The sequence below is a fragment of the Brienomyrus brachyistius genome, chromosome 7, assembly GCF_023856365.1.
Source record: "Brienomyrus brachyistius isolate T26 chromosome 7, BBRACH_0.4, whole genome shotgun sequence".
Taxonomy (NCBI): domain Eukaryota; kingdom Metazoa; phylum Chordata; class Actinopteri; order Osteoglossiformes; family Mormyridae; genus Brienomyrus; species Brienomyrus brachyistius.
In genome coordinates this window covers 28,034,116-28,057,173 of record NC_064539.1, presented here as the reverse complement: position 1 = coordinate 28,057,173, position 23,058 = coordinate 28,034,116, and the positions used below count along the sequence as shown (strand labels likewise).

The window sequence follows — 23,058 nt, the reverse complement described above, 5'->3', positions numbered from 1 at the left end:
CCCCACCCTGCCCTAATCATAACTGTAAGTAACCAAGCAAAATACAAGAGTTTTTGCATTTTTAGTTTTTTCATAGCAGTCACTGATTTTTATAAAATATAGTTTTTCCTTATGGGGACCAGGAAACTGGTCCCCATAAGGGAAACAAATGGATATTTATCACGTTATGGGGTCATTGTGTCCCCATAAGGATGGGTATACCCGCTCGCACACACACGTTTGTAATTATATCTTGGGCCCTCTCCATTCATTTTTATTGGAAAAAACTCTAATCCCAACACAACCCCTACCCAGCCTTAACCACATGTAGCCAAACAAAATACGAGTCTTGTCATTTCTACTTTTTTGATTGCATTCATCGATCTTTGTGGGGACCTGAAAAATGGTCCCCACTGTCACGGGAACGCTCGGGGATCGCGGGCAGAGCGGCGATCGTTCGAGGCGAACGGGCAAGAAGGATGCAGGCAGGCGGAAGTCGGGGATTAACGAGGGTTTAATATACAAACTGGGAGCAGGAGACATGTAACGCCAACTAACATCAATGACAGAACAAGCAAACAGGGGAGACCAGGACTTAAATACACCAGACTGAATGACAGCAAACGGAAACAGCTGGGTACAATTCGGGAAACACACGTGGGTAATCAGGGGGCGTGGCACACACGAGGAGCGGACGAGCCGGGCATGACAGAACCCCCCCCCCCAAAGGCACGCTACTCCGGGCGCGCCAAGGAAGGGGGCGACGGACGGGACGAGGCAAAACAGGACCTGAAAAACAAAAAGAATCAACGCAGGACAGGGAACAGAACCGAGGCACAAAACAGAGCGAGGGACAAGACAAAAGACAAAACCTGACAGAGGGTCGGGAAGGCAGACAGGCAAACTAGGAAGGGAGACACAGAAGGAACGGGCGGAACAAAGGGGCCAGGAGTGCAAGGCGGGTACACCGGGGCACAAGGAACAGAGACGGGCGGAACGAAAGGGCGAGCAGAAAACAGAGGGGCAGAGACAGGCGGGACAAAGGCAGGGGCGTAGGGAGACAAGGAGGGGGAACTAGGGGAAGCCCGAGGGAGCCCCAGCGGGCGACAGGAGGCAGCCGGAGGGGCCGCAGGCGGCCGGGAGGCCGGAGCCGGAGGGGACCCCGGAGGGGCCGAGGAGACAGGGTGAGGGACCCGCGGAGGGGCCAGGGAGGGAGCACCAGGGAAGGGGACGAGGGAGCAGGAGGGGCCCACGGCGAAGGCCCGGAGGAGGGGGGAGCCGCAGCAGGCGGCGATGTCCGGGGGAGGGCCGGAGGTAGGGGCCCCGCAGGCGACCGACCAGGACCCGGAGAGGGGAGCGAGGCAGGGCGACGAGGCACCGGAGAGGGACCCGCAGGCGACAGCCGACCCGGAGGGCCAGGACCCGCAGGCGCCAACCGAGCCCCAGCGCAGGCGAGGCAGGGCGAGCCAGGGGGCAGGGCGGGCGGGACCCCAGCCCTGCGTCTGTGTCCCCGCCCCTTACGGGACACGGACATCACGCCCCTCGGTCGGGGCCGAGGACGCCGAGGCAAGGGCAGAGGAGTCACAGGAGCGGGGCCAGGGACAGGAGCGGGGCCAGGGACAGGAGCGGGGCCAGGGACAGGAGCCGGAACAGGGTCAGCAGGCGGAGGGGGCGCCTCGGGAGCTGCTGCAGCGCGGTCAGGGGGCGCCTCGGGAGCTGCTGCAGCGCGGTCAGGGGGCGCCTCGGGAGCTGCTGCAGCGCGGTCAGGAACAGGAGCGCGGTCAGGAACAGGAGCGCGGTCAGGAACAGGAGCGCGGTCAGGAACAGGAGCTGGCTGCAGTGGGGGCGCCGGCCCGGGAGCTGCAGCAGGCGGCTGCAGAGGGGGCGCCTGCCCTGGAGCTGCAGCAGGCGGCTGCAGAGGGGGCGCCTCTGCAGGAACTAGAGCGCGGTCAGGAACAGGAGCGCTGACGGGAGCTGCAGCAGGCGGCTGCAGAGGGGGCGCCGGCCCGGGAGCTGCAGCAGGCGGCTGCAGAGGGGGCGCCGGCCCGGGAGCTGCAGCAGGCGGCTGCAGAGGGGGCGCCGGCCCGGGAGCTGCAGCAGGCGGCTGCAGAGGGGGCGCCGGCCCGGGAGCTGCAGCAGGCGGCTGCAGAGGGGGCGCCTCTGCAGGAACTGGAGCGCGGTCAGGAACTGGAGCTGGCTGCAGAGGGGGCGCCTCTGCAGGAACTGGAGCGCGGTCAGGAACTGGAGCGCGGTCAGGAACAGGAGGTGGCTGCAGTGGGGGCGCCGGCCCGGGAGCTGCAGCAGGCGGCTGCAGAGGGGGCGCCTGCCCTGGAGCTGCAGCAGGCGGCTGCAGAGGGGGCGCCTCTGCAGGAACTAGAGCGCGGTCAGGAACAGGAGCGCTGACGGGAGCTGCAGCAGGCGGCTGCAGAGGGGGCGCCGGCCCGGGAGCTGCAGCAGGCGGCTGCAGAGGGGGCGCCTCTGCAGGAACTGCAGGTGGCTGCAGTGGGGGCGCCTCTGCAGGAACTGCAGGTGGCTGCAGTGGGGGCGCCTGCCCTGGAGCTGCAGGTGGCTGCAGTGGGGGCGCCTGCCCTGGAGCTGCAGGTGGCTGCAGTGGGGGCGCCTGCCCTGGAGCTGCAGGTGGCTGCAGTGGGGGCGCCTGCCCTGGAGCTGCAGGTGGCTGCAGTGGGGGCGCCTGCCCTGGAGCTGCAGGTGGCTGCAGTGGGGGCGCCTGCCCTGGAGCTGCAGGTGGCTGCAGTGGGGGCGCCTGCCCGGGTGCTGCAGGCGTTCTCCGGAGTTGGATTAGCCTCCGGAGGTCCTCAGCCATTTTCTCCAGATCTGAAAAAGGGGAGTCTGGAGTAAAGGAATCGAAGTCCTGCCCCAGCTGTGCGGCGAGTCTTTGCCCCTCCAGGGGGGCCTGTGGGGCCGGTTCTCCCATCACCCTAAAATAAAGCCCCTGGAGGGTGAAGTATCGGTCAGCTAGGACCGCGGGTGGCGGCGGCAGCGAAGACGGCTGCGCAGGCGGCGGCGACCGCACGGGAGCGGGGTCCTCGGGCGGCGGCGGCAGCGAAGGCGGCTGCGCAGGCGGCGGCGACCGCACGGGAGCGGGGTCCGCCGGCAATGACGGAGGGAGGTCCTCCGTACTGGCGATCGCCGTTCTCCTCCGTCTCCCTCGCTGGCGCCTGGCGGTTGCGGGAGGCGGCGCGATGTCCGTGAAAACGGACGGTGGAAGAAAGGCTTCCGGCTCCGGGTAGTGGAAGGGCTCCTCGTCCTCGTCCTCACTTGAGAGCCAGTACTTCCACGCAGGATCGGGGACGCGTGTGGTCGGCCCCCGGGCTGGAGGTAGGGCAGGTACCTCCCTCTCGTCCTCCGCCGGAAGCCAAAGCCTGGAGAGCGAGCAGGCGCCGAGAGAGATCGGCTCTTGTGGGAGCCTCTTCCTCCCTCTCCGCTTCTTTTTGTGGTCTGTCATTCTGTCACGGGAACGCTCGGGGATCGCGGGCAGAGCGGCGATCGTTCGAGGCGAACGGGCAAGAAGGATGCAGGCAGGCGGAAGTCGGGGATTAACGAGGGTATAATATACAAACTGGGAGCAGGAGACATGTAACGCCAACTAACATCAATGACAGAACAAGCAAACAGGGGAGACCAGGACTTAAATACACCAGACTGAATGACAGCAAACGGAAACAGCTGGGTACAATTCGGGAAACACACGTGGGTAATCAGGGGGCGTGGCACACACGAGGAGCGGACGAGCCGGGCATGACACCCACCATGTCAAAAACGTTTTTTTTTGCTCTCTACAATGTAATATAAACATAATACACACACATACACAGCTATTTTCAGCTCATTTGACCATTTGGATCCAAAGTTGTGTCTCCATTTGCCTCAAGGTTTTAGTCTATGATGTCAGGTGGATTTTTGCAAAGACTGAGTGACAGTAGCTTCATTTGCATACAATGGACCCCATGCTCATACTGTATCACACCGATATCTCCCCCTGAGCACTTCAATAACTGCACATTCTACTAAGGGACATTTCAGAAAGTTAAGATGATAAGTTTAAATGAAATTATTCTGCAGTTAAGCTTAAAGTCTTCTTGAACTCTATTCCGATCCATTCATCTCCCTTACATAAGCGCTCATCCAGCACCTGGTCATTGTGCCGTTCTAGCTGCTTATAAATCACATATAAGATTATATTTATCTGGAATTAGTATGTGTTACTATCCTAATGGTGATCTTATCGGTTTGTTATTAAAACAATAATGATGCGTTTCATAAGTAGAAAAATAGTTCACTAATTGCAGAAATTTCCCTTTCATTTGTAGGTCTCTTTGTTAGTGGTGGAAACGTCCATGTGAGAAGGTTCTTGGTCAGATGTACTGGCAGTTCTGGGGATTTTGCGAGTTGGCAATGAATTTCTTTTATTCCATTTCCATTCCAAGAAATTATAGGGGGGGGGGGGAGTTCAGATTGGGGAGGGAGGCTTGGAATTGGATCGGTGACGGAATTTCGCAGAGACGTGTTGTGCGGGACGCGGGCAAAAGGGGAGCGCAAGGTGATCAGCGATTATCAGAGCCAGGAGCATTATCGGCACTTCAGTTCCTCATGATCTGGGCCGGGAAGAAGCACATTCAGTTATATTAATAACGGCTAATGGGACCAGCTGTACAGAATCCACAATAAATGCGTTCCCTTATTTCAGAAAGGTACAGAAGTTTCAAAATAAAATATCATTGTAATCGGACCTCAGTTATGAACGAGTCAAATTTGTGGGAAAGTCAGAATTGTAGTATACACAGTATATATTAATAATAATTATGGAGTAATAATAAAAGTAATTACATACAGTACTGCACCTCGAGCTGACAAACCACGGAATGTTTTTATGAGTGCCACAAAGTGCGTACATGCAGTATTACAAACCATTATATTTAACCTGAATTTTTGATATAGAATTTATGGCAGAATGTTTGTAAGGAGGAGCTCTTAAGCCAGGGACCGTCTGTATATTTATAGCAGCTGCTTTTATCCAAAATCACGTCCGGGTGAGAAGGCTGGGTTAGACAGTACTGTCAGAGCTGTTTGGGGTTAAGCCACTCGGATTTGAACGGACTACCTCCTGATTGCAAGGAGTGAGTCGTAACCCACAGAGCTACATGGCAGTGTAACATGACAGCTGACAGGAAGTGGATCACTTCATGCATTAGCAGTCATATTGATAATATTTTATGATTGTGATGCATGATTCTGGCTCATAGACGCAAACTCCAAGCACAAGCTTCAATAACAACATTCCCATGTATGTGTGACCATAATTAAACCCGCGCTCCAGTTTAATATCACAGCCCAATTCTGTCTATATACCTTGTGAAAAAAAACAAGCTAACCAGTTTAGGTTAAGGGTTTGTAAATGGCTTAAAAATAGCCGATTCTGTAATCCAACTGGAAAAGTCTCGGGCGCTTAGGAAAGGGAATGAAAATTGCTCTTTTGACCTGAGTATTAATATGCTGTGAACGGGATTGGAAGAACAGAAAGATAATGTGCCCGAAATACTTAAAACACATACACCTCATTGCTAAGTCATTTTGACAGTTTATATACGTAATCAAGTCACAGCCAACATCATTGCCAATTCGTCTGACAACTGCCTCAAATCAGGCGTGCCTCCTTTAATTTCTTGTCTAATGTCGACATACTGAACTGTCTTTTATATACATACGTATGATATAAAATAATGTAATTATGAACGATGTTAGTCCTTGATTGGCAAATATATCCAAAAGTTTCACTTTACGAACGGATAGACGTTTAGGAATGTAAATCAGACTTGTCTTCAGCGTTTACAAAGTGCTGGGATCAGAATCGGCGTGACGGTGCTATATAGTGCAGTTTCACAACATAATGTCGTAGTGGGAGAAAGCTCTGTCTAGGAATGCTTGGGGACATAAAAACAGCCAATAAAATTTACCTTTATGAGCCATTGTAAAAGGTTTATGAAAAGAAAGCTGCTTTGAAGTAATTAAAAATGTTAATTCATTTGCATTAAAGTACAGCATCTTGTAAAGTCAATAGAGCTCCTTAAAATCAAGGAATCAGCTGCTTTTGTCAGATTTAATCAGGTGTGCTTTCAGGATTTCAGAAAAATGCTTTAAATGTATATTATGTACAATCAGAAATGGTATTTTTAGCATACTGAAGGAAACAATGTAAGGAGCAGGACTGATATTCAGGACCAGCCATGAGTCAAGCATGTGACCAACCCAGTTTACAAAAGAATTAATATATATTTACAACTTTCTTTCCAAAAAAGTTGGAACACTTTGTAAAATGTGCATAAAAACAGAATTCAATGTTTATGTCCATATTTAATTGAAAACAGAAGAAAGACGACAACAAATGTTGAAACTGAGAAATGTTATTGTTCTTTTTCAACAAATATACACTCAATTTCAATTTTATGACAGGAACACGTTTGAAAAAAGTTGGGACGGGGGCATGTTTACCACTGCGTTGCATCACCTCTTCCTTTAACAACATTCTGTAAACGTTTGGGAACCAGTTGCTGGAGTTTTGAAGTTGAAACGTCGTCTAATTCTTACCTGATATAGAATTTCAACTGCTGAACAATTTCTGTTTCATTATGCACCAAATTTTTTCAATGGGTGACCGGTCTGGACTACAGGGAGACCAGTGTAGTGCCCGGACACTTCTACTGCAGGGCCATGCTGCTGTAATAAGCGTTTGGCATTGTCTTGCTGAAACATACAAGGCTTCCTCTGAAAAAGACATTGTTTGAGTGGCTGCATGTGTTGCTCCAAATCCTGTACGTCGTTCAGCATTAATGGTCCCTTCCCAGATGTGCAAGCTACCCAAGCCATGGGCACTAATACACCCCCATACTAACACGGATGCTGGCTTTTGAACTGTCCGCTGATAACAAGCTGGATGGTCCTCTCCTCTTTAGCCCGGAGGACGCGGCATCCATGATTTCCACAAAGAATCTGAGATTTTGATCCTTCAGTCCACAGCACAATTTTACATTTTGCCTCAGTCCATCTTAAATGAGCTCAGGTGCCGAGAATACATTTGGATATGGTTGCTTCTTTGCATGGTGGAGTTTTATCCTGCGTTTGTGGATGCAGCGACAAACTGTGCTTATAGACAGTGGTTTTCAGAAGTGTTCCTGAGTCCATGCAGTGATTCACACTGTAGAATCATGTCTGTGTTTAATGCAGTGCGGCCTGAGGGCCCAAAGTTTACCATTATCCAACATTTGTTTTCAGCCTTGTCCCTTGCATGCAGCGATTTCTTCAAATTCTCTTAATCTTTTAACGATATTATATATCGTAGATGTGATGCCCGACTCGTCCGCTCCTCGTGTTTGCCACGCCCCCCTGATTACCCACATGTACTTCCCTGATTGTCCCCAGCTGTCTCTGATTATTTCGATTTGTCTTGTCCATTTAAGTCCTAGTCTTGCTTGTATCCCTTGTCCATCATTGTGGTTAGTTGTGGATCTTTGTTTCCTGCTCCCAGTACCCCAAATAAACCCCGAGTTTTGCCCCGATATTTGCCTGTTCGCCTGCTCCTTCCCAGCCGACCTGCACGTTTGCCGCTTTGTCCGCCAGAGATCGTGACAGTAGATGATGAAATTCCCAAATTCTTTGCAACATCACATTGAGGAACATTATTCTTAAATTGGTGTTGGAAACGGAATTGTAGATGTAAGAAGTATACAGGCTAAATTAAAGGGAGAATTACAGTATACAACAGCAAGGCTTGTCCTACCATGTATCTTCTCAGTGGTTTGTTTTCAGGAAAAATATGGACCTAGTTTTTATTTTATTTTATTATGTATTTGATTATAGGGCTATTCATTTATTGTTATCATTGTATTAATATTATTAGACACCTAACTCTGAAGTGTTGTCTACATATGGCGGTGAGGGGAAATATTAAAAGATAAAAAAATAAAGTAGTTTGTTCCATGAGAAATAAAGGAGATTTTCGGCTGCTTTTATGATCAATGTAGGTCAGCAGTAGAGGCAGTACTCTCATTTCAAGATGTCCTGAGACTTATAGAGATAAAGTGAGAGACTCTTCCAAGCCTGCGCCAAAGCCAGTTTTATTTAGATCCAGCTGATTTTCAAAGCATTTTTTGCACAAGAAAAATCTGCAAATATGAGTCAAAGCACTAAGTCTTGACCTTGTGTTGTAACGATCTAATTTTTATCCAGGAGAAACAGGACAGAAAAGCCAGAGATCTGAGTATAATATTTCCTTTCCTGTGGGAGACATTAACATGCTTTTGTCTGCCTGCAGAGAAATCACTCGTAACAGAGCAGAAACCACAGCTTAATGAGGCAGCTGGACAGGCGACTAAAAACTCACCGCAACCTTAATCAATCAGAACTGATCTCTGCACCTCAGCCACTGATAACCAGAAATGTTTGACATTAAAAACTACTGGCAAAAGCACTTGATTGCATATAGAATAGTTAAAAATATTAAATGTACATTGAATTATTCAAACAATATGTTAATTACTGTACAGACAATGCTATGAAAATGCAAATGTTCTGTTTTGGCAAAGACCAAAAAAATGGCTACAATGTTTTTCGTTACAGTCATTTAAAAGACAAAAACCAAACAGTAAGCACTGCACTGTTAGTCCCAGTCATTGCTAATCAGTATAGCATCCTTGGCTTCCTGCAGTTGTACTGGGAGCTCTTTTGTGGAACAGGACCGCAGCCTATATCAGTGTTTCCTAACCCAGTCCTCAGGGAACCCTGGACAGTCTACATTTATTGTAATAATACCACATATCAGTCAAAAAGTGCTAAACAGGCACACTGTAATCAAAGACCCATGATACAGTACGTGGCAAAACCATTGAAAATAAAGATGAAGAATTAGGGAAAGAAACAGGTTGTAAGGCAAACATATTAAACGTAAAGACCAGAGGTGGACATTTCAGGTACAGAAAGTAAAAATCCAGACCAGGATTTTGTTTCAACCAGACACTTGAGTACTATATGACTGTGACTCTTTATGTTCAACTAGTTGGTTGAAACAAAATCCTGGTCTGGATTTTTACTTTCTGGACCTGAAATTTCCACCTCTGGAAAAGACTTTGCATTGTGTTGTGTGCCCCACTGCTGTGTCAGGGGTCATTAATTGAGCTTTTTTTAGTCACAATGGATTTGAACAGCTCGGTCTATATGAGCACTTGACTGAACTAATTATTCTTCTAAATTAACCAATTTAAGCTCCTCTCTATGGACTCGCCTATTATTAGAGAGCAGCAAAATGTCCATAAACCTTAGTCCAGAAGCATGATTGCTGTACCCCTGGTACATCGGCTGATGTGCTGTAACTTGGTGTAAAATTTCTTTTTGGCCTGTTTACAGAAAGATCAACACCATAATTAATAGTGATTATTAATATATAAGCACAAGGCTGTTTGTCTCACAGCCCATTCCTCTCTCTCTGTCATGTTCCTCTTGTCTGGCGATGGCTTTAGGCGGTGTGCTTAAATAAAAAAGCGCTCTTTCAATAGTCCAGCTCTGGCTCGCTGAGTGGGATGACCTCCTGCTGTCAGAAAACACACACGTTCACTTCACTGGACACTCGAGGACTAAGTGAAATTAAGCGGAGGCTGCATACACGCAGTCGTAACACACAGCAGATGAGTATAATTCCAATTAAGTAGGTACGGCTTTCAGCTCAGCCTGCGCAGATGTATTGGATTACTTCCAACGCGTATCACATGGAAACAGACCATTATGTGTTCTGTAAGAATTGGCTGGGATTTCTCACGCAACAAATCTTGTGTTGTGGGAATGGAAAAAGAAATGAAATAGGCAGGAGCTACCTTGACATAAAGAAAGAAAAACGCATCATATTCCTGTTTTAAATAACAAGTATCTTTGTCTTAAAAACACAGAAAATAACAGTTGCCGCTTTTAGGAATTTTCCCCAGAATGGAATGTGTGAATTTGATGCTTTGTTGATTAGTCACATATAAATTCATTTGTGATGGCATTTATTATTTAACTGAACTATGTCTTGGTGTAATAATATCTTAGCCTTTATTTTAGCTCTTTAGCTCATAACTTGCCTACGGAGACCACCTAAGCCTTCCCAGGAGGGACACTTTACCTGTAAGCTACCATTTATATATAAAAAAAAAAACAGTATTTCGTTAAAGCGCTTCAGTGCTTGCTGTGTGCTGATTGGTCAGTGTCATATATAATCATGCATGTGTCACTAATGTTAATGAGAAACAGCTGGATGAGTCTCAGTCAAGGAAACAAACCAGTAAAAGCACGAGAAGAATTGAACTAATTAGCCAAACACAGGAGGCTTTCAGTTTCAAAGTGTTTTGCTAAACCTGAAATAGTGTCTCCGCTTACAGGAACTAGGTGGTCACCCTAAACTTGCCCTCATAGTCAATTGATGAAGCCAGTCGTCATTGTTCCATTTCTTATAACCACATCTTAGCAACTTACACACAAAAAAAACTGATTTCTCCGCTAATAACTTTGTCTTGCAAATTTATAGCAGCGGCTGCAACATTAGACTCACTTACAGTCAGAGGTGGTCTGAACTATCATCAGACATCACAGAATTGATTGGGTTCTATGTTGTGAAAACTAAAGTTTCCCATTAGGAATGAAATATTTTTTTTTCTAACAGAAGCCATACAGTGTCAGGCAATTTATACTTAGTCTATTGTGTTATCTGACTGATCCAAACCGCTTATGAAATTGGGCAGTTGCTCTTGTTATGGTACATTACTTGTCTATTAAAATGATTTAAAGAAGCTAAGTATTGCTTTCAGAGAAATTAAAATTTTGCCATAGATAAAACATGATGCGTTTTCGCCATTGTGTGCTGCTTGCTGTGATTGTATTATATAATCTTTATGTTGTCATCCGTCTGTCCCGTAACAGCTTATCTGGCTACGGGTCCAGTTGTGGTCAGCCTGCAGCTCAGCCTGGGAAACACACAGGCGGCGGGACGCCAGTCCCTCAGGGTAGCCAAAGGAAACACACACAAACACAGGGAGATCATACAAGCTCCACACATAACCAGGGCTGCCAACTTTGATCAGCTGGCTGGAGTGAGATTTTCAATTCGAGACCAGTCTGCACACGCGATCACATGTATGTAACAGTTTTATTACCTTGTAAATAGTCTATTGGGTTTGCGAACTACCCCAACATTTTATAATTGAATAATATAGATTTGCCGTTACATTTCTTGCATGAGCATGAAAGTCTGAAAAAGCGTGACAACTGACAACCCTGGCATTACTAATCCCAGTCACGACACCCCTAACCCCCACTCAGCCCTAACCTTGACCATAAGTAACCAAACAAAATATAGTACTTTTGGCATTTTTAGCTTTTTGTTTGCTCTCACAGATCTTTGTGGGAACCTGAAAAATGTTCCCCACAAATTCTAAATAACAGGTTTTTATTATGCTGTGGGGCACATTTGGGCCCCACAATGTAATATAAATATTAATCCACACACATACACACACACACACACACACGCCACAGAGGCGTTTCTGAGCTGAGCCTCTCACAAGCCACATTTTGCAACATGACACGTCTGGCTCACGTCAGCATCTGTACTTTCTTGGTTTGAGGTGAAGCTGGTATCTCCCTGACTTCCCATTTATTCTTGGCCTTATTTACTAGCAATCCACAAAAAGCTGCAAATATTTTTCATACTTATAAATGGTAATACATGCCTTCTTAGTGCCCCGAACACCGGGAGTAGATCCTGCTAGAGCATTCGCACTTATTGGCCTCTTCCAGAATATGCTTAATATAACTGCAGTTTTGAAATGAACAACAAGCGGGATTACAGTAGCATGTAGATAAAATTTACTAATGACTATCCATTCATCACTCAACTACTTAATCTGCATAGGGTAGTGGACAAGGCTAGGGTGCACCCTGGATGGGATGCCAGTCCATCACAGAGCACACACACACACATAATCAGACCCTCCTGGCAATTCAGAGATGCTCATTAGCCTAACTTTAGGCTGCGGGATGAAGCTGATGTACCTGTAATAGAGGGAGAACATGCAAACTCTACACATGGTGCAGAGGTAGGATGCAACCCCCAAAATTTAGATATGCGAGGCTATTATATGGTCCCGTACTGCTGATTATTAATTAGCAACTGCCATTGTATCAAGCCTTATCCAATGAAAGGAATGACGGTATAAATGTACAATGAAAGGGGGGGTTTTCCCCCCTGACGGTATAAGACACAAGCATTGCTTAGGACTGTTCATGCAGTATGCATGGCCTTGCCTTACCTTGTAGAATTTATGGATAAGTTGCCATTGGTTATATTTGTCATAGTTTAATTTCTAAATCTTGTATGATGTGCCATTGATGTAGTGGACCAACAATTGGAAAACTCTGTTGCCTGGTTTTTGCTGTTTCAGGAGTAATCAATAATGCTGAATACATTTTTTGTTGGTGTGAATAATGGGGTAGCACTATAGCAATAAGCAAGGGACTTACTATAATAAAAGTACTGTAAAAAAATACCTCACTTTTATGTTGAATTATACTGACAAGAAAGTGACATGGCTCAAAAGCAATAAAGAGACTCATATTTTATCATCTTAATTGCACACATTGAATGTGTATATATAAAAGCTGCATTTGTTACCAAAACAGCAGTTCTTCTGCTGACTCCAGGGAATTTTTTCTTTGGAAGCAATTTTTGATTGCTAGCACCTTATCAGAAAATGCTACAAGGAGCCTATTATTATCTAGATAAATTAAAACTGTTTGCATACACATTGTACGCCTGTACCAACATATCAGCGCATAGTTTACAACAACCTTAAAATGATTTATTCTCCGCAGCATTTTCTTACCAGCTATTGACGTAGCTCTGTGTTTTAATACCACTGGGAAAATCTGATAAAGAAGCAGGAAAATGATATAACACCTGTCAATATCCTGTCAATGCTCTTGACAGCTTTATACAGAAGGAGGGGGAGTTGTGTTGGTGTGCATACTGATGTGTGTGCAAAAATGAGAGAGATAAGAGGACTAACAGCAAATGATTTTGAAGCGGCACCCAGTTTTTACGTGCTGTTTTGTTGCATATGACACCTCATGCATTGACACATGATGTAAGTGTTTGTATGGAGGCGTTATGCATGACTCTGTCTTGAATAAGACGTTATTGATGAATGGATGGATGGATGAATGGATGGATGGATACCTGCATGGCTGGAAGGATTAATAGATGGATGGGTGGCTGGAAAGATGGATGATAGAAGGAAAGATGGATGGATGGATGCATGTATGGTTGGAAGGATGGATGGATGGTTGTATACAGTAGATACAGTCAAGTTTTCTTGTCAGTTTTTTCCCAAAAAACGTTGTTGTTTTTAGCAGGATCTCAATTTACTTTGGACATCATGAGACAGACTCTCTTGTCACCTTCAATGCCTTCATGTCATTCCAAACAAAAATATGAAAAGTAGGATTTTATACAGCAGCTCTTTATGTTTAATTATTGCAGTTTGTGCCTCGTCCCTCTACAGTTATAGGATTTACTGCTGGTCCTGACAAGTGACCAAACCTTAATGCTGCCACTGGAAAGTGCTACACCAGCGTAAACTAAAGCTGTTAGTTCTTCCACAAAGCATTTCTGATGCTTGTTTTATGGATTTTTTTTCACTAACCTTGCTTTTACAGTCAATAGATAGACAAAGGTAGTGTTTGTCTATTACGCACGCTGTGAAATACAGAAGTTAATTGACTACAGCAAGCATATCATGCTCCAGTAGATTTTTTTTTCGCTATGAATGTGGAAACGTCCTTGCACTTAATTCTAATAAGAATCCAGTGGTTTTTTTTTTATGAGTAATTCGCATTAGACCGTTGCCCTCATTTATCAATATTAGGAGCACACTGCAAATGGATCAACCTGGATAAGCCTTAGTCACTTGGAAAACTTCTGTTTTCTCATCCTTTTTGCATTGTAAAACTTTTCCTTTTCACTTTCACTTTCTTTTTTAGCCAGCCTGTGATTTCACGGTACCTTTTTAATAGCCACAATCATTCCTAGACTGACAACTAGCTGGCAATTCATAACATCTAGCTATAATATACATTATAATGTATAATGTAATAGTGCTTGGGTGCATTCTTGTGTCATAAACACCTTCATTGCGCTTTTCTGACCAATGAAAGGCTAGAATATCTATCATATGCTAGAATATCTATGTGCACACAGCATATGGTAGCGCTTGCACAAAAGCAGACAGAATAAACCTAGTGTGGTGCTATTAGACGTGACCATTTAGCATTCCCACGGACTATGTAATTCAGACATATCTATTTAACCCGTCTACCAGTCTATGTTTCCTGGGGGGGTTGAGTGATTTAGGACAAACAGGTAGGGGACACTATGACAGGATGACTAACTAAGTGGTATTTATTACTATTACCTTGGTACCTGGGGGCAGCACGTACAAGTACGATATACATTGTGTAACTGTAACTGACACAGAGTGAAATTTTCAAGGACTCCGGTTTCACATCCAGTGCCTCTCTTTCTGTCACTGGTATCTCTGGTAGTATTTTACAGTGACCTTCACTGAGACACTGAAATGTAACACAGCCGCACAGTGGAAACTGGGTCTGCATTTTCTTGATCTTCATTGCAGCTAAATTGTACAGTAACACACGACAACATGAGACAATGAAAAACATCCATCCATCCATCCATTCTCTGCTGCTGCTTTGGGTAGTGTGAGCAGCAGTCTGATAGGAGATACCCAGACATCTCTCTACCCAGCCACCTCCTCCAGTATCTCTGTGGGAATACCAAGACATTACCAGGACAGCTAAGAGATATAATCTCTTTCTCATGTCCTGGGTCTGCCCTGGGGTCCCCTCTCAGGTGGAGATACCTGAACTACCATGGGCCGGTGTCCCGTAGTCATCTTAGACAGGTGCCAGGACCACCACGGGGTGGTATTAGGGGGGCGTCCTAGACAGGCTTTTGGTCGCTACCCAGATTTTGTTACTATAGCTGCATGTAGAGACATCGGTCAAACGCTACAGAGACACATCGCCTGCTGTTACTCCACAATGTGAAACAGCAAACAGTGCTTCTAAAATGATGCCCAGCGTCATGGCTGCCGGTTCAAGTAGAGTAGGGAGCAAGTTATCTGCAGAAAATTTTCGATTAAATTATCGAACATATTTTTTATCAGACATGTCTGATGTCTCTTGTCAACTGTTACAGAATAATCAGCGTACCTGTTACAGTTAGGGTAATGATGCGATAGGTGGCTGATAGAAATGAAATGAAAAGACACACAAACACACACAAACACACACATACACACGCAAGTAGCTTATTCTGCTTTTATAAGTTAAGCACATATTTCAATATGCACGAACTTGCCTGTCATTTTTATTTATATACAGTATTACATTGTACATTATACACAATGATAAGCACTCAGTGTGCAATGCAATAACATACACTTAATAAAACACACACCAACACAGTCTGTTTCTTGGCCCACGTCTTTACAGTTAAGATTTGGCGTGTAATGGACTGGCTTTAGAATGACTAATTTATTTTACCTTCTCTTCTGTCTTACAGCAGCAGATGGGGAAGATCCTACTTCAGCAGGTGGGGTTTTCTAGGCCTGTAAATCGCTGTAGCACTGCCATGTTTCTGACGATCCTTTCCCGCATCTTATCGGCATTTATTTCTTTTATCCATCCCACCAGTCATTACCCCCATTCATTTCTCTGCCTAGACCTTTGATTCTTTGACTTTATAAGTGGGATTTTTACGTTTAACCTGTAGTTAATTTGTCAGGCTTAATTTGATGAAGGATGTGTTCACCAGGGTACTTTGTGCTAGATTTCTGGAAAGAATAATAAAATAAATAGGCAAAATTAACAACTGCTTCACTATTTTATAATTAATTAACCCAGAAGGTGATAGTTTGAAATTCTTAAAACTACTTAATTAAATTTGCTATTAAAAAGAGCTATTTGATAAAGAAAGTAATAGAAAATTATGTAAAAATTATGTGAAATGTTTAGAATCTCTCTGCACAGCAGAGAGTAATTCAGATTAATAAGGCATTTCACCTAAGGACATTAAACATAACATTAAACAACCCTGTGTTATAAACCAGCAGCAAATAAACAGATGTACAGATTTTCTGATTCCAGAGAAAGGCAGTCCAAATTTATTTAGATGGCTGGGATAAATCTGTGATTCGCTCTCTTCCTTCCCCCATGAATTGTCTTGCAAGAAAGCAAGTGTAACTCTAGTGGATTTGGTTTATCTGAATTTTAATGACACCACTACACCTGCCTGGAGATACTGTATATTTTTGGTAGGAGCCAATAATATGGGTTATCTTAAGGACAACTTTTATTACAATCAGAACATACACAAGCCAGTTGTCTTAAACGAGCAAGGATACCGTGGAATGGGCTCAGAATTCAATCTGGGAATCCATTCTGCTCCAAAAGCACAAACACCACAGTTTTTCCTCCTCAATTTGTCGCCATTTTAATTGATAAGAGGCGAGCAGGACGTCTCTCAGAGGATCCGCTGGCCAGCACCAGGAGAAGGTTTCCTGGCATCACATCCATGAGAGCAGGAAGGGGGGCATTCAGAGGTCACACCTCACTCACTGGTTACTCTTAACTTCTTAACTTTAGTGCAAAGGTCTGGCTAAGAAAAAATAATAAGAGAAAATTCATCTGCATTGTTTTTGATGAAAGACTTAAAGTGATAATGAATGATGTAAAGGGGGCGGCATGGTGGTGCAGTGGTTAGCACTGTTGCCTCGCACCTCTGGGACCCGGGTTCGAGTCTCCGCCTGGGTCACATGTGTGTGGAGTTTGCGTGTTCTCCCCCTGTCGTCGTGGGGTTTCCTCCGGGTACTCCGGTTTCCCCCCACAGTCCAAAAACATGCTGAGGCTAATTGGAGTTGCTAAATTGCCCGTAGGTGTGTGTGTGTGTGTGTGTGTGTGAGTGCATGGTGTGTGAGTGTGCCCTGCGATGGGCTGGCCCCCCATCCAGGGTTGTTCCCTGCCTCGTGCCCATTGCTTCCGGGATAGGCTCCGGACCCCCCGCGACCCAGTAGGATAAGCGGTTTGGAAAATGGATGGATGGATGGATGAATGATGTAAAGTGATATTGCTATTGATTGATTATTTCACATGTTGGTCATAACCTTATGGCAGAAATTCCCTAATACTCCAATGAATATGCATGCAAAACAAATTCCATTGGACACAAGTAATTTTCTGGTTCTGAATGATGAATTCTGGCAGAAATTCTCACTTAAACATATGTCAAAGTCATTTTCGAAGAGACATGCATGTGCAGATGGAGCAACAGTGTAAACTGTTAGGGGGTGAATCTTAATGAGACTCGAGTCATTGATTTTGAATCCATCAGGACAGGATGGGCATTCGCGGCATACAGCAGAATCTCAGTTTGGTGCCAAATCTCATTTCCGCAGCGTAACTCTCACATAATAGGTTTCCATGGGGAACTTTACATTTTGAGACATAACATGATATAAATATACCTTTGGCAAACTGGGGATGGGGAAGCCTTGAGATATTTGCAACACGTCGGATGATATTTACCACAATCTGTGTGTGCATGAGGTGGTGGTGGGGAGGGGAGATCGCAGAAATGTTTAATTAAAATATAACATGTTGACGCGTGACCTTTCGCAGACTGTTCACCCTGCAATGCAGCACAGTGTACATAATTACGTTTGATGTGGTAATCATACGGCTCGTTACTGAAAAGACTGGCTTGGCCTCATCAGGCCATAGTGAAGGTGCAAAATGCCTCAACTGGGGGTAGGTACGGTATTGGGCTAAAAGATTCAGGTCCATTACACACTCCAGCGCTCTCACGGTGACCTTTAAGTATAAATAGAGAGTGTAGTTGAAGGCTAGCTTATGCGGTTATCTTTCTTGTGCCTTTTAACACGTGGACGGTTGGCACAGGGCCGTATCTTCTGTATGCTACCTGTGACATTTGCATGGTATTTTACGGCCCATCTCTAAGCCTTTCTGTGGGATGCTGAACTTCAACGTACTCTTATCCTGTGCAAAAACGTATCCTTCCATACAGACAAGGTAGCAGGATGATTTTTTTGTAGTATTTTTTCACTCTCTCTCTCTATTTCGACTTCCATGGAGTAGTTATTTGAAGGTCTAATGTTGCAGAAGAATGGGACGATATTCTGTTAAACCTCACTGGACTATACTGCAAAATGTACCAAGCAGAAGCACAATGCAGTAGCCAGCTATATTCTCTGAAGAGAGGCTCTCCTACAGCTCTCCGCATAGTGCCACTCGGGTGCTTGTACCTTCTTATTACCCACAGGAGGTCTCTGCCAAACTCAATAGACTTCCTGAGGGCTCTGGCCTATCCAGCTGCAACCTTGCCTTAGAACTGTGGAGTGAAACACGGAGAGACATTACTGTACCTCATCAGGGGCAACAGCTGCACAGGCAGAGACACACACACACACACACACCAGGAGACATTATATATATACTGTATATATATCTATGCAATTTATACCTGTGTGTAAACACTAACCAAATTGTTTCACTCTACAGTGGGCGTCGCTCGCCATAATACGAGGTCTGTCTTACATTCATACTTATAGACTTGAATCTGAGTGCTTATGAATACCTCGATATATGTCTCCTGATATTTCTAAATCACATAGAAATAAATTTGGGTTTACCTACAAGTAACTACAGCTTTGTACTGTAAGTAGCCCTCGACCCGCACACCAAATTATTGTGTTTGTCATCAGATATGACGGTTTTAGAAAACGTCATTTAATGGTTGTGTCTGTGCTTCTAGTATTCCTGTTAAGAAGCCCCCTAGCTGACACTATATGGAGCCTGTATTTTAACATAATTACCCTTCAGATTATAAATCGCTGTTTTGTGGTTACTTAATCTCTTAAATGAAAGGATTTGCTAAATCCTGGGCTTGTCTTCATGAATGGAACAGTGACATATAGTATTCACAAACCTGTGAAAAGCCAAATCGCTCAGCAGAGGAATGTTGAGTATGTGATTTAGGGCTCACAGGCAGAGAATGCGACAGGTCAGTGACGTTTTGTGAAGCCTCTTCAGACATTTATAATGCGTACTATTGTTCATTTCAAGTTTCTTTTTTTTGTCATTGTCAGCAATAACAGAAAAAGTAAGTTACACATGGTTTTGTCTTTGGACAGAGGGTGGTCATTATGTAAGTCATTCTAAATGAACAATGGAAACAATTAATGGACAGCATGTATGAAGGTATGATGGGACATGGGAGATGGTGATCAAGCAGGGAAGAAAGGAAAAAATTCCACTCACCATTTCTGTTCTTTCTTTCAACCAAGACTGCAATAGGAATTACCAAAAGCCACTGTGATTTTTGTAGAGGTGAGACACTGATTGACTCTGCAGACACATGATGTCATAATGGGCTGAATGACATCACAATGACATCACAGTTTATGACCTATTAATGTTATTTTGAATGTTTTGTGTCGACTGCCCTGGGTTGGTTCCCGGGATAGGCTCCGGTCCTACCCGTGACCCCAGCTGGGATCCAGCGCTTTCAGAACATAGATGGATGGATGTTTTATGTTTGATTGCCTTGAGTGGCCAAACACGCAACAGTTGAGTGATGCTTGATAATTATATCTGAAGTGTCTGATAATGTTCTTATAGATTAAAGTACTGGCAAATATCTGGTTAAGAAAAATATGGTATTAATCTTGAAAATAACCTTGAAAAGAATTACTATTACCTATAAGATTTTAGGGTAACACATTACTTCAGAAGACCTGAATGGAAACACTAGTAACTCACTAGTTTCTACTCAAGCACAAATCTTGAACAAATATACTTTGTGATTAATTAACACATGAAGTAAGTGTTAGTTCATGATTAATTAAGAGTATAATAGTACATTATTTGTGCCCCCTCAAGTAAAGTGTCACCAATTTCAGTTACTTTTTGTTTCTACATTTTTTTTCCATGCTACCAAAATATGTGTTCACTGGATATACACTGATGGCTGCCTAGGAAGTAAATATATGGCGATGCTGACAGGCAGACTGGTTTCTCTCACAGTTATTCAGCTTTCCATTGAATCTGGGAAGCCACAACAGCAGGTTCATACACTTCAACAGCCTATAAGTGACCAAGGCAGACCTCAGATATAAGCAACAGCTTCAGTGTATCTGGGAGCAAGTTACTGAGCTCAGTGGGCCTTTTAACTCCATACATAGACTCATTCATGACTACCCAGCTTGATGTACTCTTACCCCAGTTATACAGATCCATGGAAGTGTTCCGTTAAACTTCTTACTGTAGCACACTTGCTGAGAAGGACTGCTGATTTTTTTATTATTCGCCTCACTGAATATCAAGCGAAGGTAAAGTAGTTATACTGTACAGTGTCAGAGAAAATTTCAACATGAACTTCAGCGCAAGAGTTGCCCTTCAAGTAGGGAACAATTTACACCTTTAACAACGATCAACTGATAGTTCTGCATACAGTGACAATCTAACCATGAGTTTACAAAAATATGGGCTCACTGACACAGGTCCACCTAAAGACCAGAAATAGCCACCTCTGATCTAGACAAGCTAGCATTCTACTGGACGTATCTATGAAAGCATTACGCTCTTTCAGCCAAGATAGAGCACAAATAAAACCTCACTGAAACGTTCACTCCTGCTTCAATGACCAGTCTTTCGATCCATCTTCCAACTGCTGATCCTGGTTGGAGTCGTAAGCATCCTGGAGTCCGTGTCAGACAGCATAGTCCATTGAAGTGCACATTATGGGTAATTTAGAGACGACCGATTAGCCTAACTGCATGCCTTTGAACTGTGGGGGAAGGATTTAAGTACTCGGAAGAAAGCCACACAAAGGAGACCATACAAACTGGAACTCCCAACCCTGAAGTGTGAGACAACAGCACTACCCACTGAGATGCTTATTTAGGCAGTGGCTGTAAAATGTCATTAATTTCTTATTTCATGTCATTGGCTTTTTGACAACAATAACTGGAGAAGCAGAATAGAGACAGATGGATTCATAAAAACTTGGATAAACTATATGCTGAATGTTTTATCTGGAATTAAGGTCTACATTTTCATATCTATAATAACTTCTTTCTTTATCCCTAAAGGTCCATGCCAACCAAACCCCTGTCACAATGGAGGAGTATGTGAAATAAGCGAGACCTACAGAGGAGACACCTTTATTGGATATGTGTGCAACTGTCCACTTGGCTTCAATGGAGTCCACTGTCAACACAGTAAGGTCTTTGTTCTCATCATCAGTAATACTGTATATTATATGTGTTCGCAATGTGGTTTTAAGAAGCTGTCTTTAAGACGGAATTTGTACTGTTTTTCAGCATCCTTATCTCGAACCGCTCTGTTTTGTATCCGGCACATAGAGGCACAACAGCCGAGTGTCTTTGCTAGCATGAGCCGGATGTAGTTTCATTTTCCCATCCAGTGCCAGCATTGTTTAAATAGCAAAAGCAGTTGCACCCATCAGAGGACCCTTAGGTAGGGTCTTAAAATGAAGTGAGGTCAGGTACATTGTCAGCGCATTGCTGTTTTGAGCCAGCGGAAAGTGGTTGAGCTTTTGACTAGGACTATACCTCAGTATCTTGAAAGTCTTATTCTTAGTACCATAAAAAGTACAAATACTCCCCTCTCTAAGAAACTGATATGGAGATGCTGATTTGAGGCAATGTTTTGTTACACAGCATAACGTAGAATAAGGGGCATGTGTAGGTTAATGCCACAAAAAACTAAATGCATGATCTGCAGTGACAGTGGTGTCAATAAATGAAAGGTGATCTTCTTAATTGCTCAATGGCTATCTCTGATTCCGGAGTTTGCAGGAGCCTACATGATTTTTCAAAAAATACTATTATATTCCGTATACCGGGCTGACATGTCTAGAAGGTATGATGGTATGAAAAAACAGATAACAACCCAAGTCTATTTTTCACCAAGAAAAATTTGGTCTAAAGTTGGTGGAGCAGTATTTCATTGTTATTTAAAGGGCACCATATTGACATGGTAACATGCGCCTACATAGGCGCATGCACAGCACGCATATACACTGCTTACATGCGGGGAAACGTAGCAGTGCACAAACATGCAAAAGATTCAAATATAAAAGATTACAGTGTGAAAGATCATTAATGTGTTCATCAACATATTTTGAGGAATATATGTCATAATGGTTAGTTATAATATTCATCTGAATTAGCTGATTGACGAATGACACTAATTATTACAGTGGGACGCCTATATCACAGAGCAAAAAAAAAAGTTTAACAGATTCCAAAAATGTTTCGTAAGTTTCGAACCATGCACCAAGCGAGAACAAGTAGTAGGCCGGTGAGTAGCCACCACAAAGATATTTTTAAACAAATATATATTCTTTTCATTGCAGGTTATGCACAGGTACATGGCAAAATATTTTTACATTAGCTAATGTTTTCCCATTGCTACATCGTCTTTTGAGAATTATGCCAAAACATCAGAATTCCCTTGATTTGCGAGAGTACAGTACTATACAACAGGGTTGCCAACTCTCACGTATATCTCACTCCAACCAGCTGATCAAAGTCGGCAAACCTGTCCAGTATAATGAGGTACTTTGTTGTTACTGCATTTAATGTTAGTAATGTCTTACTGTGCGTAATATATCAATTAAACTTCACCATATGTACGTTACACGAAAATCATGTTATTAATTATAAAGCTCAGGGAGCTTTGGTGGAATCCTGCTGTCATCATAGATGGTCTATCTGCCTGTGTGCAGAGACGTGTTCTATTGCCAGGCGAATCTGCCAATCATAATAGCAATCTGGCGAACCTGGCTTTTAAGGGAGTGGGAGAAGACAGTCTGATTGGCTTATAGCGTGTTATGCCCTAAACACACCGATGACTAGTTAT

General features: G+C 44.1%; 1 protein-coding gene across 5 annotated transcripts in view; it reads left to right on the top strand.

Moving 5' to 3' along the window:
• Window positions 1–23,058, top strand: part of edil3b (EGF-like repeats and discoidin I-like domains 3b) — a 125,601-nt gene that overhangs the window by 23,684 nt on the left and 78,859 nt on the right. For 2 of the 5 annotated variants that reach the window (XM_049019262.1, XM_049019259.1), the window contains 2 exons: window positions 15,659–15,688; window positions 21,264–21,392. In XM_049019262.1, coding sequence (XP_048875219.1) covers window positions 15,659–15,688; window positions 21,264–21,392 — 159 coding nt within the window. The remainder of the gene's footprint in view (window positions 1–15,658; window positions 15,689–21,263; window positions 21,393–23,058) is intronic. The other 3 variants (XM_049019263.1, XM_049019261.1, XM_049019260.1) reach the window with 2 other exon arrangements.